General features: G+C 50.6%; 3 protein-coding genes across 3 annotated transcripts; 2 read left to right on the forward strand and 1 right to left on the reverse strand.

Moving 5' to 3' along the window:
• Window positions 1-2638: 2638 nt before the first annotated feature.
• Window positions 2639-8172, forward strand: LOC109734668 (putative F-box/FBD/LRR-repeat protein At4g03220). Its single transcript, XM_020293870.4, has 3 exons — window positions 2639-3728; window positions 4143-4316; window positions 7451-8172. Exons 1-3 carry the CDS (start codon window positions 2691-2693, stop codon window positions 7775-7777), a joined length of 1539 nt encoding a protein of 512 aa, XP_020149459.1. The 5' UTR covers window positions 2639-2690; the 3' UTR covers window positions 7778-8172.
• Window positions 8173-8941: 769 nt separating this feature from the next.
• Window positions 8942-11201, reverse strand: LOC109734667 (pentatricopeptide repeat-containing protein ELI1, chloroplastic). The gene has a single exon (XM_020293869.4). The coding sequence runs from the start codon at window positions 11152-11154 to the stop codon at window positions 9280-9282; it is 1875 nt and encodes a 624-aa protein (XP_020149458.1). The 5' UTR covers window positions 11155-11201; the 3' UTR covers window positions 8942-9279.
• Window positions 11202-14842: 3641 nt separating this feature from the next.
• On the forward strand, window positions 14843-16803 carry LOC109734666 (factor of DNA methylation 5). The gene is made up of 3 exons (XM_020293868.4): window positions 14843-15581; window positions 15783-15995; window positions 16171-16803. The coding sequence occupies exons 1-3, from the start codon at window positions 15114-15116 to the stop codon at window positions 16393-16395; spliced, it is 906 nt and encodes a 301-aa protein (XP_020149457.1). The 5' UTR covers window positions 14843-15113; the 3' UTR covers window positions 16396-16803.
• The last annotated feature ends 1391 nt before the right edge of the window (window positions 16804-18194 follow it).

The raw sequence follows: 18194 nt of genomic DNA on the forward strand, positions 1-18194 counted from the left end.
AAAGTTGAACGGAGCAAAGGGAATTTTTTTTACCTCTGCGACATTTAATCGAACACGTTGTGGGCGCCGGTGGAGTCAACGGGATTGCGAAGCACATGGCCTGCCGAAGGGGGTGGAGGAGGCACCCGCCCTCACGTCGCGGCTGCCTTCTTTCTTGGGCCCTTCAATTGCGACTTCAGCCGTCTGCCGGAGGGGATGGAGAAGGCGGTCATCCTCGAGCCGACGATTGCGATGGGAGGGAGCATTGCCGCAGCGGTCATGGCTCCATGGACGGCGTGGTTCCCTTGACGCTTTTGCTTGATGTCGGTGGTGGAAGGAGTTGGAGCAGCCGCGAGGAGCATGGCTGCGGGAGGCACGAGAGGACGAGGCGGCACTGATGGAGCGGGTAGCGCATGAAATGCGCCGGCCAGTGGTTGCAGGAACTCCATACCGGCGATTAGAAGAGCGGTGAGGTGAGACGGCGCGGGTCCGGAGAGATCGACGGTGATTGCGGCGTGCAGGAGCGGAAGTTTCCCTCCCACCAAGTTGCGCATGGGATAGAGGGAGCTGCAAAACAGGGGAAAAACTGAAGATTTGCCGAGTGTAGGTCGAAATATGCAGGTCCCCGCAATTTTTTTACAAGACTGACTGTTTTACGGGATCTGGTCGGGACGATTTTTTGTCTCGGTTCTGTGAACGTGATTATTTTAGGGGGAGGGGGATTCACGGGATCTACTAGAGTTGCTTTAAGCCTTTATATGAATAACATGCCACCCTAAATTAATACGATCTCCATTTACCTCCTTTACCCCCGCAAGAAAAAAAAAATAGCGTGCAGGCGCTCCTAGTAACACCCAAAAAGAAAAAAAATCTGAAAAGTACTGAACGTCGAGCACATGGCAACTTCGAACGTTTTCAAGGGTAATTATTTTTCTCTTTTGAGTTTCCGAGGGCTAATTTAGTGACGCGAGGCAAGTTTAGTGACGCGAGGATAATAACTTTAGTTACCAAGCATGACAACTTTGGTGCTTCAATTGTTTTTTTTGAGAGAAAATTGTCGCGCTTGCCAACTAACTTTCCATCCTCGCGTTGCTAAACTTGCCGGGATTTTTTTTAAGTTTCCGTGTGTAGTACTTATCATTTTCGGTAAGAAAGATACTTTTTTAGGTAACAAAACATACTCACTTCATCTTAAAATAAGTGTCTCAACTTTATACTAAATAACGCCCTGTTCGGAGTCCCTCCACTCCGCCGCTCCACTCCGGGAATTGGCGGAGCTGTAGTTAAAAAGCACAGAGCCGCAGTCCCTCCACTCCGCAGCTCCTCCTATTTCTAGGAGCTGGCGGGTTGTCGAACAGATCCTAAGGGGTTGTTTGGATACTGGGATTTTACCAAACCAATTTGGCGTACACACGTTTTCAGTTACAACAAACTAAAACTATGTTTGGTTAACATAACAAATCCATGGATACGTAAATCTTGGTTTTACTAAAACTGAAAAACTGAGTTTATGGAAAAACGACTATTAGACGTTTTTCTATAAACCAGTTCATCATCCGCCGCACGCGACCGGCATACAACGCAGCTGGCCTGCATGTTGCCGTCGCCATCAAGTCGTTTCCCTGCAACAATTCATCAACACATACCGCACCGCCCGCAACCCTCGCCGTCGACGTTGCCGCCGGCCGCCGCCGTCACCGGCGACCACTGGACCTATCCCAACGACAACTCATCTTGCGTCGCTCGCGGCCGTCGGCATCGTCGGACCATCGTCATTGTCGTCGACCATCGGTCCTTCCCCGACGAGCCCTCACCCCGCGTCGCCGGCGGTCGTCGCCAACTCGCCATCACAGTCGACCACTGGTCCTTCCTGAACGGGCACTCTTCTCACGTCTTCCTCGCCGCCGACGGTCTCTTACAAATTTGATCTTGAGATTTTGTGTGGCAGCAGCTGATTCCTTGCATGCTCGTTCTTGTTCTTGAATGATTGGTCATTCTCATTACCGTCGCACATGCAACAATTCACTTGCGAGCATTCTGATTGCTTTTGATGATGGATGCGTATGGCACTAAGGACTAGTAGTAATTTGGCTGTTAACATGATCTCGTGCTCGAGCAAGCTGGTTTCCTCGACGCCAGAACGTTGCATCTTCGTCGGCCCTCACCTTCACCGCTACCCAAGGAACCATCGCCAGCGATGATGTCGTCCAAACCGGCCAGCTGCAGTGCTACTCTTCCTTCTGCTGCGACAATGATGGACCCCATCCAGGAAGTACGACGAGATGGCCGGCATCCAACTGGAGGCATTCATCTCTTACGCCGCGGCGACGGTGCAGCCCTTGTGTTTAAACATGTTTTATCATCCAAACAAGGATTTGTGCATACCTGTTCCTAACTGAATTATTAGTAAAACTAGTTTTCTGAAAAACTCCAACTAAAACGCGTTTTGTTAAAACTAGGCGTTAATCCTATTTATCCAAACAACCACTAAGTGTCTTATTTTGGGACAGAGGGCGTACATGGAAATCCAAGAATCAGTGAATCTTCCTGCAATAGCTGTCAAGTTTGGGCCAGTAGCTACCACATAAAAAGGGCCCAGGGAAGCCCAATATGACGAGGCTTTACGTCCCAGTTAAGACCTACCTTCCTTATTTGGCTCCACCATAACTTTGGGCCTCTATACTGCCCGTTAGCGGTTTCGCCTCCCCGAAATGCTTCTTCCTGTGGGCAACCACGGCGGCGACGGCGACTGCGGCGCCGTTCAGCTCGCCGCCGAGATCGAGGAGCTCTCCTTGGGTTCCACGGGCGGTCTAGGGGACCGTCTCAGCGCGCTCCCCGACGATATCCTCCATTCCATCCTCCTGCGCCTCCCTTCCACCCCCGCCGCCGCCCGGACCTGCGTCCTCTCACGCCGCTGGCGCGGCATCTGGGCCCAGCTCCCGGAGATCCGATTCCCCTTCCCTTCCAACCCGGCCGCCGTCGGCCCCGCGCTCGCCGCCAGCGCCGCTGGCCCGGCCCTCCGCCTCCTCCACGTTGCGTGCCGCGACGACACCGGCGCGAACGCTTGGCTCCGCACCGCCGCGAGCCGGCTCATCGCAGGCGGAGAGCTTTACTTCTACAAAAGGACGCCGGGGGAGGAGAAGGGGCAGGCGGAGGCGCTGTCCTGGCAGTGCCGCAACTTCGAGCTGCCCTGCTTCGAGACGGCTGCCAAGGTATGGCTCCGCCTAGGGTTCGTCGACCTGGAGCTCCCGCCGACCGGCGTGTTCGCCAGGCTCACTGAGCTGCGCTTGGAACACGTGAATTTGGAGCGTGGTTTCCAGCTCGGCGACATGGTCTCTTCGCCACGGTGCCCGGCGCTGCGGGAGCTCTGCATCGCGAGGGCCTGGGGAGTGGTCAGCCTCTGCATCATCTCGCAGACACTTGAGCGTCTTGAATTGGATATTCTGCATGGACTTGAGGAGCTCACTGTTGTTGCGCCAATGCTCAGAGCGTTGAATGTGCACGCTTGCTTTGCTTGGAGGAAGCCAGTTGCTGCCATTTATGCATCCAGGCTGGAGGTTCTCTGGTGGAGTGATGCATTTGATCCGAGCTTCGTGCTGTTCGGCGAGGTGGAGAATCTCCAGCAGCTGACCACCTTCGACATTCATGTTTATGGGCGCTTTGATTACGCACTCCTTCAGGATTACGTGATGCTCTTACAGCACTTTCCAACTGTCTCCTGCCTTGACCTCAAACTGAACTATCAACGTGTGAGTACACCTTCTCTTTAATGTGGAAATACACTAGTACTGTACTTAGTAAGAAGCTACAATCTGGTGCCACAAAATTACCTTTAGAGTTCAATAGATTATTTTTGTATACTTGCTTGTTATGACTTACTTACTCAACAATTGGAACAACAGGAACAACTATTATTTAAACTGCTTAGATCATATTCTCATGTCAAACTTCAGAGTTGAGGCTAATACTCAGAATATGTTTCTAGAGAATTAGCATTGCAATTGTTCATTCTTCTACCGTGGAAATCTTCAGTGGCAAACATAATTTCAAACAAGTTCATTGTGTTATCTGTTGGCTTGTAAAAAAAGCAGTCTTCATGAATAGACAGTTCGCTTTTGAAACTACACTGTTCAGTTTTGGGCTGTCTTCCTTTGCTTTTGCAGGATTTAAGTCAGTATGAATACTTGATGGGTATCATAACCAAGCTTCCCAACATTAAGATTTTGTCTCTGTGGTTACACACAAAAGGACATGCAATTGGGCCTTCTGTGTTCCATCTGCTGAGCAAATGCCCTGGTATTAGAGAGCTGAAGCTGACATTACTTGATAACTTACAGGTAAAGTTATAAGAACTTCTCTTATGTAGTACTCCCTCTGTAAAGAAATACAGGAGTGTTTAGATCTCTATACAGAGGGAGTACTTTGGTTATTGCTGGAGTGATGTTAATTGATTGAAAAGCATTTACGCCATTGTCACACTGAGGCTTGATCTGCTAACAGCATATTCTGTTGATTTAATATCGTTGGTTTGCTCTAAATTTTATGATTAGAAATACATGAACGCCATGAAACTATGAAATTGACCTGATTTCAGTCATGCAGTCAATTCCTCGTGCATGTCCAGACCCCAGTTTTGATCTTGTAGCTGATTCAGTAGTCTAGGCTGTTTAAGTTCTACTTCAACCCACTTTGGTATTTTCTTTTTCTGCCATTATATATTTTACATTTCTAGATTTTCTTTAGTTTAGTCTCCAGTAAAAACTATTGTGAAATGATCCTCTACTATTTAGTTCCAGTGTTATGTTTTTCTTTTTGATGGAAGCTCCACTGCTATGTTGAGATGGAGCAGTTCTGTTATGACCGGCATATTAGGGGCTTAGCCCAGTTAGTTGTGGCCTAGTTTATCTTATTATTATTAGGGGCTTAGCCCAATTATCTTATTAGGAGGATTATATAAACTCGTGTAAGGACCCGTTTTGGGATTAAGCAAGAAGCAATCATATTTGCTCGGCTTCCTTAGGGAGCCGGGAGACCTAACCCTAGCCGCCGCCCCTGCTCTCTCTCTCGCGCGCGCACGCAACGACGGCTCCCCAGCGCCGGCGACCACGCCTTCCTCCACGCCATCCCTCCTTCCACCCCTACAACCTGAGACCACGCCCTGGTAGGGATCCGGTTCCTACCAATTTGGTATCAAATAGCTTCGGTGCGATCATGTCCTTGCCGCCGCCCACCCCGACCCTCCCGCTGCCAACCGCGACGACCGCCCCGATGGCCACCACGGCCAGCGCCCCGCTCTTGCCGGTGCCGGTCACCTCCGCCGCGCCTGTCCCCATCGTCTTCACCCCGAAGGAGATGACGGCTGCCATCCGGGATCTCACCCAGGCGGTCACGGGTATCTACACGTTCCTCGCGAGATCCTATGGGCCGCAGCCGCCTATGCCCTTCGCCACCGCCCCGCCGCCGCAGCAGCCGCCATCCTCGGCGACCCCCGTCGCCGCCGCCATGCAGCAGCCGCCACCAGCGACGAACCCCGGGGCCTCCACCATGCAGCAGGGGCAACAGCTGCAGCCGCCGCCACCGGCGACCGCGGCCCTGGGCATCCCGATGACGGGCCCGGGGGTGCCCATCCACCAGGTCCGGTTTCCCCCGTCGCCGTCTCTGTTACCGGCCTGGCTAGCTGGGTCCCTTGAGCCGGTCTACACGACGGCCTCGGTCGGGCCGCACGTGCTGCCCCCGCCGGCGACGCACCCGGCCATGCAGTTTGGCGGGTCCTCGGGCTCCGCCGAGCCCTTCACCAGCGTTGACGGGCCCCTGTTCCAGGGCGGCACCCTGATGCCCGCCTACTCGGCCCCGTCATCCTCGCTGCTCCGTGCTGACGAGGCGCACCCGTCCGTCGTCCACGTCCAGACGACGCCGAGATTCTTCAAGCTGGAGTTCGCGACCTACGACGGCACCGTCGACCCCCTGAATTGGCTCAACCAATGTGACCAATTTTTCAGGGGACGGCGCACGCTCGCGTCCGACCGCACCTGGATCGCCTCGTATCATCTACGAGGAACCGCGCGGACGTGGTACTACGCCCTCGAATAGGACGAGGGCGGCATGCCACCATGGGGGCGCTTCCATGATTTGTGCCTCTTGCGCTTCGGTCCGCCTATACGCGGGAGCCGTCTGGCGGAGCTTGGGCGTCTTCCGTTCCTCACCTCGGTGCAAGACTTTGCCGACCGCTTCCAGGCAGTGGCATGCCACGCCGCCGGCGTTTCGGCTCGTCAGTGGGCTGAGCTCTTCGTCGTCGGCCTACCGGACCACATCCGCGTGGACGTGGAGATGTGCGGGCCACAGGACCTCCAGACGGCCATGTACTACGCCCGCGCGTTCGAGCGTCACGCAGTGGCCATCCAGCAGGCGCCACCGCCCCGAGCCGCTGGGCCGCCACCCTGGCCGGAAGTTCCCGCGCAGGGTCGGCCTGCCCAGGCTTCCGCGGCGCCCCTCGCCGCGGCTTCGGCACGCCCGTTCCACCGGCTCACCCCGGCCAAGCAACTCGAGCGTCGCCGCCAAGAGTTGTGCTTCAACTGCGACGAGCCCTACGTACCGGGCCACGTCTACCGACGACTCTTCTACCTGGAGGCTGCAGACTACATTGAGGAGGACCCCGCCGCCGCCGGGCTCGGCGACCAGCCCGCCCCAGTTGAGTGTTTGGCGACCGTTGATCTTCCCCGCCTTCCAGCTCAAGGACGAGCTGTTTGTGCAGGCGGGGAGAGATGTTATGGCCGGCATATTAGGGGCTTAGCCCAGTTAGTTGTGGCCCAGTTTATCTTATCGTTATTAGGGGCTTAGCCCAATTATCTTATTAGGAGGATTATATAAACTCGTGTAAGGACCCGTTTTGGGATTAAGCAAGAAGCAATCATATTTGCTCGGCTTCCTTAGGGAGCCGGGAGACCTAACCCTAGCCGCCGCCCCTGCTCTCTCTCTCGCGCGCGCACGCAACGACGGCGCCCCAGCGCCGGCGACCACGCCTTCCTCCACGCCATCCCTCCTTTCACCCCTAGAACCCGAGACCACGCCCTGGTAGGGATCCGGTTCCTACCAAGTTCAAATGGATGTCAAGTTAGGCCTCACACATTTGAAAGATATTTCGAAGACCGGACACACATGTCACAAAGATTGGTGCCTATGCGAGCCCAACTGATGGTGTCTATACGAGCCATGAGCACCAACAGATGCTGTTATAGACCTTGGCCTCAGATCAATTTCAAGCAATTTTTTTAATATGGATAACTGGCAACTGGTGGTACATATATATACCTAGGTTTGGTGCTACTGTATAAAAAAATGTTTTTCTCATAGCACTATGTTTGCACCAAGGATCTATTTCTTGATAGCTATTGCTGATGATACATCTCGACCTTTTGGTACCATTCCTCTGTTGTCTTCAGTTAGTCTTGAGCATACTGTCTGTTTATTTCAGGTGGATACACCATGCACATCGGTTTGTGCTTGTGGTCAGCAACAGAACTGGAGTACATCTTACACCTTGGATGTCCTTGACGAAGTGGAAATCCGTAACTTCAGAGGATTGGAACATGATTTTGCCTTCGTGGATATGCTGTTTGGTGTGTCCACGGCAATAAAGAAGATGACGATAACACTCCATCATCTGGCCAGTCCAAGTGAGGAGCTCTGCAGCTTGGGCAACCTGGGGACCTGTTTCGAAATAAATTATAATACGAGCGAGGTGTCGTATGCACCGCCCGACAGCCTGTTCCCAAAGACTCCGGATGACTGTTGCGAATAGTAATTGTGCAGCGAAATTGCTCCACACACGACAGAGTGTGGCCGATCTATGCACGACCAAACAATCGAGCGGACATTGCACGGCTGTGGACAAGATTCCCTGGCTGGATTTTATCGCCGTGCGCTGGTCGTCCAAGTTTTGTCGTCCGCCTAGCACTGCTCATTGTGCAGTTTAGTCTCGGGCCCTGATGCCCTTGATGCGGTATCTTGATGTGGATTAGTTGCATACCTTGAAAATATTTTTCCTTCTGAAAGAAGATCCTTGCATTGTCACCATCCCTTGTTGCAAACTATAGAGGAACTGGATATTTGTGCCAACTTGCTGTTGTATCATGTTTCATGTCAGGACACAAGCGTGAAGATATGCTTCTATAAAGCTGTGTTCCCAACTGCAAATGTACAAGTTTCGTTAACCTGTGTCACCAATTGGAGCATGCCATGCCGTTGAAATGTTGAATTATGTAGAACTTCGGTTCTTCAGATGGCCAGATTGCTGATCTGGGGACAGAGGAGGGACAGTTCGGTCTTTTCCTTTGTCCGGTCCTCTTCCCCATTTCACCTCTCTGCATTCTTTTGTTTAAATCAAGATTTAGAACCAAGAAAATTACTCCCACAGGAGCTACAGCTACATCATATACACTCAAATTAAGAATGCTTGAAATTCAGCAAGCTGCAAAAGGTATGTTGTGGAACATCAGAAAGACAAATTTGCTAGCTGGGAAACAGCAAAAACTTTCTCAAATCAGTGTGCATGTGCATCAGAAAAAAGCTCATCAACTTAATTGAAACCTGCCAAATGTGGCAAGTGACACGGAAAACGTTGGGTACTGCACTGAATATACTGTCAAGAAATAGCTTCGCCAGACATAAAATCTGGGCTGAATTCGTAATCTGCGGGCTATCCGAAATGCTAAAAGCTGTGAACTGACAGGAACTTGCTCCAATTTGTCAAGCATAAACCAGCTTTCCGACTCATGCAGTTCACTGAAAGAGTTACCCAGTAGCTGTAGGCATAACAATAACAAGAAATGATCCTAGATGCATGAGCAAGAGCGCGGCAAAATATCAGTTCACAATCTAGAGTGCAATCACAGAAAACTAGAGAAATTATGGGAGGTATATATTTATTTTGATGGTTAGGAAGAAAGAACTCAAATGAAAAGCGTTTTATGTCCCTGCAGAGCCACGACCTAACACAAACGATGGCTGATATACAGACAAGATAAAGATTCGTTACAAAATTCTTCCCATCGTTACAAGTGACATTTATACTTGTCATAAGGGTAAATTTGAAGAGTGTGAAAAATGAAATTCTCGACTGCTCCCAACGCAGTTCACACATCAGCATTGTATCTCAACTACCGATTTGTCTTCTCCATTTTTTCTCTCTTTAAGATTAACTCCATAACACATAGGAACATCGTACATCAGTTGAGAAGCACCAGAGCAGACATGTTAGTAGCCCTATTTACCGTGCATAAAGTTTGAGATGCTATAACGGCATCACCAGTAATCTCCACAAGTGCAGGACCCGTCGACAAAATGGTGGAATCTGTTTCTGTCTCTGAACACGATCTTCCTGTTAGTGATCTTGGATATCAGCTTCAGCACTGCATGGCAGTCAGAGCACGCCCGTAGGTTCTTGACAATCTTGATCGTCGCGCCAGGCTGCGTGCTTATCAGTCCAAATGCAACGGCAAGCTTCTCGCTGTGGACCGCAAGTGCCTTCTCCTTTGTGGCCTCGTCCAGGTCATGCAGAACCAGCTCTGTCTGCGGAACATGTCCATGCTCCTTCACAAGGCCATTCATCTTGTCCAACATAGCATATATTTCATCGGTGCAGGGGTGGCTCATATCCCCCGCAACGAACTCATATACCTTGCGCTCTATCTCAATAGCACTACACCCAGGCTCTTTCTGGATGCCACTAGCCTTCATCATCGATCGCACCCGCGCCACTTCTTCCCATTTACCGACAGCTGCATAGATGTTGGATAGGAGGATATACATCCCTGAGTTGGCTAACCCCTTGGTGACAAGGAAGTCCGCAATCCGCTGGCCTAACGCCATGTTCTTGTGAAGCCGGCACGCAGCAAGTAGTGACACCCACATGACAGCGTCAGGTGTTATTGTCATGCTCTGCACAAGATGGAATGCTTCTTCTATGAGCCCCGCACGACCCAGAAGGTCCACCATGCAACCATAGTGCTCGATCTTGGGATCAATGCCGTACTCATGCTCAATCGACTGGAAGAACCTGTGGCCCTCCTCAACCAGCCCAGAATGACTGCACGCATTGAGCAAACCAATGAAGGTGATATCTGTCGGCCACAGGCCCTGATCCCGCAATTGCACAAACATCTCCAGTGCCTTTCTGCTATCTCCGTGCATTGCATAACCATTGATCATGGCGTTCCACACAACAATATCTTTGTCACCAATGCCGTGGAATACGGCAACGGCGTCCTCCAAGCTTCCGCACTTGCAGTACATGTCAATGAGTGCCGTGCCCACTCTGACATTGAGTTGAACACGCCGACTGTTCTTGACATAGGAATGAAGCCACTTCCCTGACTCCACCGTACCAAGCTGCGCAACCGCAGACAGCACCAGCACAACGGTCACCTCGTCAGGCTCAGCACTCGAGCTCAGCATCTGCCGGAACAACTGGAGCGCCTCATTAGGCTTCCCGTGCTGCGTGTAGCCGTCAATCATCGCGTTCCAACAGATGAAGTCCTTCCTGGGCAACCCGTCGAACAGCCTGCGCGCGTCGTCCAGCGCCCCCATGTTCCCGTAGCAGGTGAGCATCGCCGTGACAGACACGACGTGCGGATCTGGCATCTCGTCGAAAAGAGCACGAGCGGCGGCGGCGTCCCCCGCCCGCGCGTACATGCTGAGCAGCGCGGTGGCGACGTAGGAGTCGCCGGAGAGGGCCAGCTTGAAAGCGTACGCGTGCAGGGCGCGCCCCAGGGCGAGTCCGCGGCAAGCGGGGAGGGATGCGGAGAGGGTGTGGGCGGTGGGCAGGAGACCCTCAGACAGCATGTCGGAGAGGAGCGCGAGAGCGGCGAGGTGGAGGCCGCGGGAGGAGTGGGCATGGATGGCGGAGGTGTAGAAGATGGCGGTGGGGTCCTGGGTGCGGTGGAGGAGGGTGAGAGAGAGGCCGAGGCGTCCGGACGCGGCGTAGGCGCGCTGCAGGCGGAAGGCGACGGCCCGGTCGCTGTCGAGGCCCGTGCGGACCATGGCCGCGTGAAGCTCGGAGGCGCGGCGGGCGGTCGAGCAGGCAGCGAGGAGCGACGCGGCGCGATCGGCGGTGAGGGCGCCATGGTGGCCGCCGGAGTCCCTGGCGGGGGCGACGGGGGGGAGCACTGCGGCGGACATTTTGGAGGCCGCGACGGACTGCGGGGCGGGAGGGAGGGAGTGGCGCGTCGTTCACTGGCTCAGTCTCACTGCGCAGCTTATCCTCGCAAGATGATGGGCCTAGTTTGGGCTGGCTACGAAGGCAAATATCATAGAAATGGGGCTGGTCCTTAGTTTTTTTTTTTTTTTTTGCGGGAAGGGCTGGTCCTTAGCTACTCGTCGTATATACCAAGTTAGAGCATCTTTACATCTCAAAAATATATAAAAAGTTAGAGCACCCCAAAATAACCGTCATTTTACGGCTTTGTGCGAAAAAAATGACCTGGATAGAAACCTTAAAAGCGTTCGACCCGTAAAAATTTTTGAGGGGCGCAGTAAAATCCCCCCTCCGACCCGCGAAAACACAGTCCCCCCCCCTCCCCCCCCCCCCCCCGCGCGCGCCCCGTCGGTGCCCTGTATCCTGCGAAAGCGGTCAGCGGAAGGGACATTTCAGCGCGCGCTCCCCACATCCCCTCCCGCAGCCGCCCGCTGCCTGCGATTCCGGCCATTCCCGCCAATGGAATCGCGCCGCCGGCCCCGAATCCGACGAGCCGAGCCACTGCGACGTCGCCGCCGCCCCGGATCGACCGCCTCGAGCCGTCGCCCGCCCCAGATTCACCGAGCCGACACCGGTCGCCACCGCCCTGGTGAGCCTCTTTCCTTCCCCTTGTAGCTTTGCCGCAGAAATTTCGTCGATGCGAGTGTCGATGCAGTTTTTTTAGATGGATTTGAGCCCGTGCGATCAATTTTTGCTCGAGGATTCGTCCTCGTCTGACGACTCGGGCGTGGAATCAATGCTCGAGCGCCATCGTCAGCAGATGGTCGTGGCGGTCCTAGTCGTGAAGGAGGTGGAGGATCGGAACCGCAAGAGACGACGAGGTTTGACCGTCAGCCGTCTTTGCATCTCTCGCAACCACCATCTCAGGAATATGATGTTGATGCAAGACTACTTTACGGACAATCCAACGTATCCGCCGCACCTCTTCCGGAGAAGGTATCAAATGCACCGATCACTCTTCGTAAAAATTGTGCAAGCTTGCGAGGACAATTGTTGGTTTTTACTCAAAGGAGAAACGTCATGGGCTTGTTGGGTTTTAGCGCCTAACAAAAAATCTCTGCAGCTATGCGTGTGATTGCATATGGTATTTCGGCTCACTATGCCGACGAGTATCTTCGCATCGTAGAAGATACTATAGTTGAGTAAGTGTGTAGGTTTGCCAAAGTGATGATCTGCGTCTTTGGTCCTGTCTATCTTCGTGCACCCAACGAGAAAGACACAATAAAGTTGATGGCAGCAAATGAGAAGCAAGGTTGGCCTGGCATGCTAGGAAGCGTTGATTGCATGCATTGGACTTGGAAAAACTGCCCAAAGGCATGGCACATGCAATATTGTGGCAAGTCTTGTGATGCAACAATTGTGCTAGAGGCTGTAGCATCCAAGGATTTATGGATTTGGCATTATTTTTTTGGTATGTCGGGTCCTCTCAATGATATCAATGTGTTGCAACGGTCTTATTTGTTTGCTAGACTTGCTAGTAGTGATGCTCCAGCTTGCAACCTCATGGTGAATGAGCATGGGTACACAAAGGGGTTTGCAGATGGTATTCACCCCTCTTGGTGTACATTTGTGAAGAGCATCAAAAAGCCCAAAACTAGAAAGCATATTGAATTTGCAAAGGTGCAAGAGGCTGCCCGAAAAGATATAGAAAGAGCCTTCGGGGTTTTGCAATCTAGATTTACCATTGTTCGTTGTCCTGCTCGTTTTTCGGATAAGAAAACCCTAAGCAACATCATGACATGTTGTGTGATTCTTCACAACATGATCATTGAAAATGAGAGGGACTTGAACTTGGAGTTCTTCTACGACAATGTCGGTAGCCGTGTGAAGCCAGCTAGAGACCCTGACCGCATACGAACATTCCTTCAGACATACCGGCCAGATTGAAAATGCAAACACCCACCATCAGCTCCATGAGGATCTCATTGAGCACCATTGGCAGAGACATGGCCAAAGGCATTGAGCACCATTGGCAAAGGCACCTGTCAATTTTACATTCATTTTATTTAATTCATGTGTGATCGATGTCATTGTTGTATTCGGAACAATTATTGTATTGAATTATTAGTTTTACTCGGTGACTTGAAAAATCACTGTAATTTGGATTCATAATATTCACATTTTATGTTATTTGAATTCATGTTACTGTTGTATGTGAGATATGTGTCAAATTCTGAAAAACCACGATTCTATTTTACGGTTCTGTTTTGCAGGTTTTGTTTGGTCATAACCCACGAGAGTCCGTAAAATACATTTTTTATGAACTGTAAACCCGCGATACGGGTCAGTGATTTAAGGGTGTGCCAGAGATGCTCTTAACCTACTCGTCGTACTCACTTCCCATCTCTCCTCCCCTCCCACCCCTCATAAAAAAAAAACTCTCCTCCCCTCCCCCCGCCGACCAAAATCGCCGTCCCGGCCACGATTCCGGCAGATTCGTACGGAGCAAGGTCGGCATGCGGTGCCAACCGCAACTCCGCGCCAAAATCCGCCTCCTCGACCCACCCGCGGCCCCCTCCACCGCCTGCGACGCCGGCCTACGCGCGCTGGGCCTCCTCGACTTCGTCCGCCTCGACCTCTGCTTCTCCGGCGCGTTGTGCCGCCAACACGTCGCAGATCTCATCGCCAACTACAATGCGGAACACGGGCGGAGCTTCACCCAGAATGGCCGCATCGATGTCTGCTGCCGTACCTTCGCCAAGGCGCTCTGCCTCCCGCCCCCTGGGGCTGCGGCTGCGAGGACCGCGTCCTACGAAGTGGACTCGGCCGCCGTCGCCTTCGCCGCGACGGAGTTCATCAAGGCCTACATCCTGACACCGTTAGAGGCAGGCAGCGGCTGGAATAGCAGGGCCCGCACGAGGGCACAGATGGTGGTGATGGATGGGAAGGCGCATACTTTTGACTGGACCGCGCTAATCTGGAGCCTCGTGGAGGAAGAGATGTTGGAGCTTAGGAAAGGGACGAGGTCTCACTCGGCATGCTACTACGGCGCCTACCTGCAGAAGCTCGTCTTGGTGAAGTGGCCGACTCTTTTCCGGCCGCCGCCCAAGTCGTCATTGGGTGCGCAACACAAGAAGCCCTCCGCAATCAGCGGGAGAAACAACCGATTAACAACCAGTGAGCTGGATTCCAAGTCCAAGATGCAAAAACTTTTTGGTGCGAGATCTATGCAGACAGAGACTCCAGCGCTAGCTACCTTAAACAAGCTTGATAGTACAAAGAACCTTGAGCAAGACAAAGAAAAGTTGCGTTCGACGAAGTCACTCAACGATGCTGTAGTTACCCCAAAAAGAAAAAACAACGATGAGTTGCAGCACCCAGAGCTGGATCCCGAGATGAAAAAGGATCTCGATGCAAAATCAATGCAGCCCGAAGCAAGATCTGCGGAGTTTGATGCGAGACCCATGCAGACAGAGCTTGCACCGCTAGCTACCCTGAAAGAGCTCGATAGAAGAAACCTTGAGCAAGACAATGAAAACTTGCATTCAACAAAGTCGCTCAACAGGGCTGTAGTTACCCAAAAAAGAAAAGGAAACGATGAGTTGCAGCACGCAGAGGTGGATCCCAAGATGAATAAGGATCTTGATGCAAAATCCATGCAGCCCGAAGCAAGACCTGCGGAGTTTGATGTGAGACCCATGCAGACAGAGCTTGCACCACTAAAAGAGCTTGATAGAAAAAACCTTGAGCAAGACAATGGAAACTTGTATTCAGCCAAGTCGCTCAACGAGGCTGTAGTTACCCAAAAAAGAAAAAGGAACGATGAGTTGCAACACTCAGAGGTGGATCCCAAGATGAAAATGGATCTTGATGCAAAATCCATGCAGCCCGAAGCAAGATCCAAACAACTTGACGCCAGGGACAAGCAGCCTAGTCATGGTCTATGGATCTGGAAGCGAAATCAAAGATGTTGGATGTAAAATCCAAGATGATTGACGCGAGATGCAAGAAGATTGAAGCAAGATCAGCAGAGTTTGACGTGAGATCCAAGCAACTTGATGCCAGACACTTGCAGTTTGAGGCAAGATCTATGGAGCTAGAAGTGAAATCCAGGAGGCTTGAAACGAGATCAAAGGAGCTTAAAGCTCTACATGCGCAAAATGAGTGTGAGAGGATGCACCTTGCGCAATACAAGAAAAAGTTACATCGTAAGATGCACACAGTTGAGTCTTTTAACCAGGCTTTAGTAACCCAGCAAAGAAAAGGAAATGATGAGTTGGAGTGTCTAAGGGAGCGAGTAGCACAGTTACAGAATGAACTGGAAGCAATGGAGTCGCTCAATCGTGTTCTACTAACCAAGGAAGTAGGCAGCAACAATGAGTTGCAAGTTGCGTGGAAAAGGCTGAAAGATGTAAGTGAGGAGCTGGTTCTAACAATGTCCGGCATATATAAATTTGGGGCTTTTGTGCATTTCATTATATGACTATGTCACCACTAATTGCCACTGTACTTTATCTGTTCCAACACTTCCTGGCATGTATTCGTGTGGTACTTTTGCATATATGGTTATATTATCACTATTATCCTTGTGATCCCATCTTCGTGTTTGTAGGGGCTGCAGAAGTTTACAAATGGACGGGCGAATATAGGGGTCAAGAGAATGGGCGAGCTTGACATGAAAGCATTTGCGAATGCTTGCAAACAAGATTTATCACAAGAAGATGCCCAAGTTGATTCTGTTTTTCTTTGTTCAAAGTGGCAAGCTGAAATTACAAACTCAGAGTGGCACCCTTTTAAGATCGTCATGGTTGATGGTAAAGAGATGGTATGGAGTGTCCCTGCTATTTCTTTTACTTTTACATGTATTATTCCTAGTTTTCAAGCTCAGGTAGCTTTCTTGCAGCTGAATGGTGGTGTGAGCATTCCTATCTTTTTACAAGCATCACGAATTTCCGTGATTCCATCTGACAGTACATACATGATCTCACTATTTGGTGTAGGAAATTCTCTTAGAGGATGATGACAAGCTGCGGAAGTTGAAGGAAGAACATGGTGAAGAAATATGCACTTTGGTAACGAATGCACTGCTTGAAATCAATGAGTACAACCCCAGTGGCCGTTATGTTGTACCAGAACTGTGGAACTATAAGGATGGCCGGAAAGCAACGCTGGAAGAAGGCATCGAGTTCATCGTGAAACAGTGGCAATCACATAAGAAGCGCTGAACCTGGGAAGCCAGGTTTCATGCATAGAGGGGGCGAGTTTGCTCATGGAGAGGGCCAAGCTTTCATGGAGTGAGAAAATTTGGCAGCAGCAGCCACTACCATTGAAGAAGAAGCAGATGCTGAGGGAATTTGTCCCTGCGCTGAACCCCATTTATCTGCAGGCTTCGTGTGCTGCTTTTGCTTTCATATCTTCCACCTTTAACTAGACATAGTGTGAGTTTAATGTTTTAGTGTATTAGGTAGAGGTTGGTAGTGGCTCATTGGTTGATACTGATTGTACAACTATATTAACCGTCATCGCCTTTCATCTTATTATTAGTTAGATCCTCTTATTGTAGAATTGGCATGTACTACTAGTCTAAAATGTAGATTGCCTCTTATCTTCACATATGTGATGTTTACCCTTAAGATCTGCTACATGTATGCTCTTGTGTGTATGTGTGCTTGTGGTGGAAAGCTTCTGTGTTAAAAAGGTCGAACTGCCTCATGGACCTTCAACTGAATATGCAGAAGCAGCACCATATAGATAGAATGCAGTTCCTGTGCTGGCACATGAGCTTGATGTAGAAATTGCAGTGTGGTGGAAGTGAAACCGCCTATTGTTGTGCAATTGAACCCTGAACTGTTTTGTACAGCTAAAACATTGTGAGATGATCTGCGCGTTCTTATGCTGTTCAGTTTTGGACTGCTGCAAGTATAAGCTTTTCTGGTTCCTGCTAATGTGGTTCTCGAATCAGTTGGGGCTTCAGGCTTGCATTACAGGTATCTATTTTGTGTATATGTGCTTTTGTACAGATCTGGTTGCTGTATGCCACTCTTCCATTGATGTACATGCTACTTTCTGACGGTGATTTCATCTGTTCTGTCTAACTAACATGGAGAGTAGATAGTACACCAGGAGCATTTAAGTTCGAGCTGATAGGAAACCAACAGAAATTGAAGTAGATGCCATCACATGAAGACTGCCAGATACGAAACCAACTGAAATTGACCGTAACTACCGCAAAGCATATAGCTGGCCTTTTGTTTTCATGTGAAAATCCAACTTCCTCTGGACAAAGATACATGAATGAGCTTCTTTTTTAAATACGCCAACACTTTCTAAAAAATGCATGAACATTGTTATAAAATTCGTGAACACTTCTAAAAAGTAGATGAACCTTTTCAAGGAAGTGTATAAAAATTTATGTTTTATATGTGCAAATTTTTTATGATACACAGTTACTTATTTATTTCTATATTTATTATATGTATATATATTAGTAAGACAAAATAATTAAAAATATTAAAGCTTTCTTTTTTTGCAAAAAGGATCAGATCTATCATAAAGTTCATCGGAAGTACAAAGCAACTCAAACATAATAAAAATTACATCGAGCTTCTGAGACCACCGAACGACCACTACTGCTGCCAGAACGAGCCGCCGATACGCCGCTGTCGCTGCTCCCCTACCGGAGCCGGCTTGACTTTACCTATGACAGCCGGGAAGTCTTCATGCACATGCCCCAAAGGACCAGCGCCCTGGAGTCGCAGTCGTCGACGTTGAACCATTGCATAGATCTGAAACACCTGATGTCAAATCTCGTCACATGATAAGAAACCCTAACCTCACGGCCCCAAGGAGGTGGCAGGAATGTACGCCGGAGCTTCATCGACTATGTCTAGACGGGCGGACTCGAGGAGGATCAGAGCCTGGAAGACAAACTCAAAGAAGAAGCGTCGCCATCAGCCTGAGCGTCGCACCTGCGAGAACTATAAAACCTAACCTAAACTACTAACCGGAGCGGAGGCACCGGGAT

The sequence above is a fragment of the Aegilops tauschii genome, chromosome 2 (assembly GCF_002575655.3).
Source record: "Aegilops tauschii subsp. strangulata cultivar AL8/78 chromosome 2, Aet v6.0, whole genome shotgun sequence".
Lineage (NCBI taxonomy): Eukaryota > Viridiplantae > Streptophyta > Magnoliopsida > Poales > Poaceae > Aegilops > Aegilops tauschii.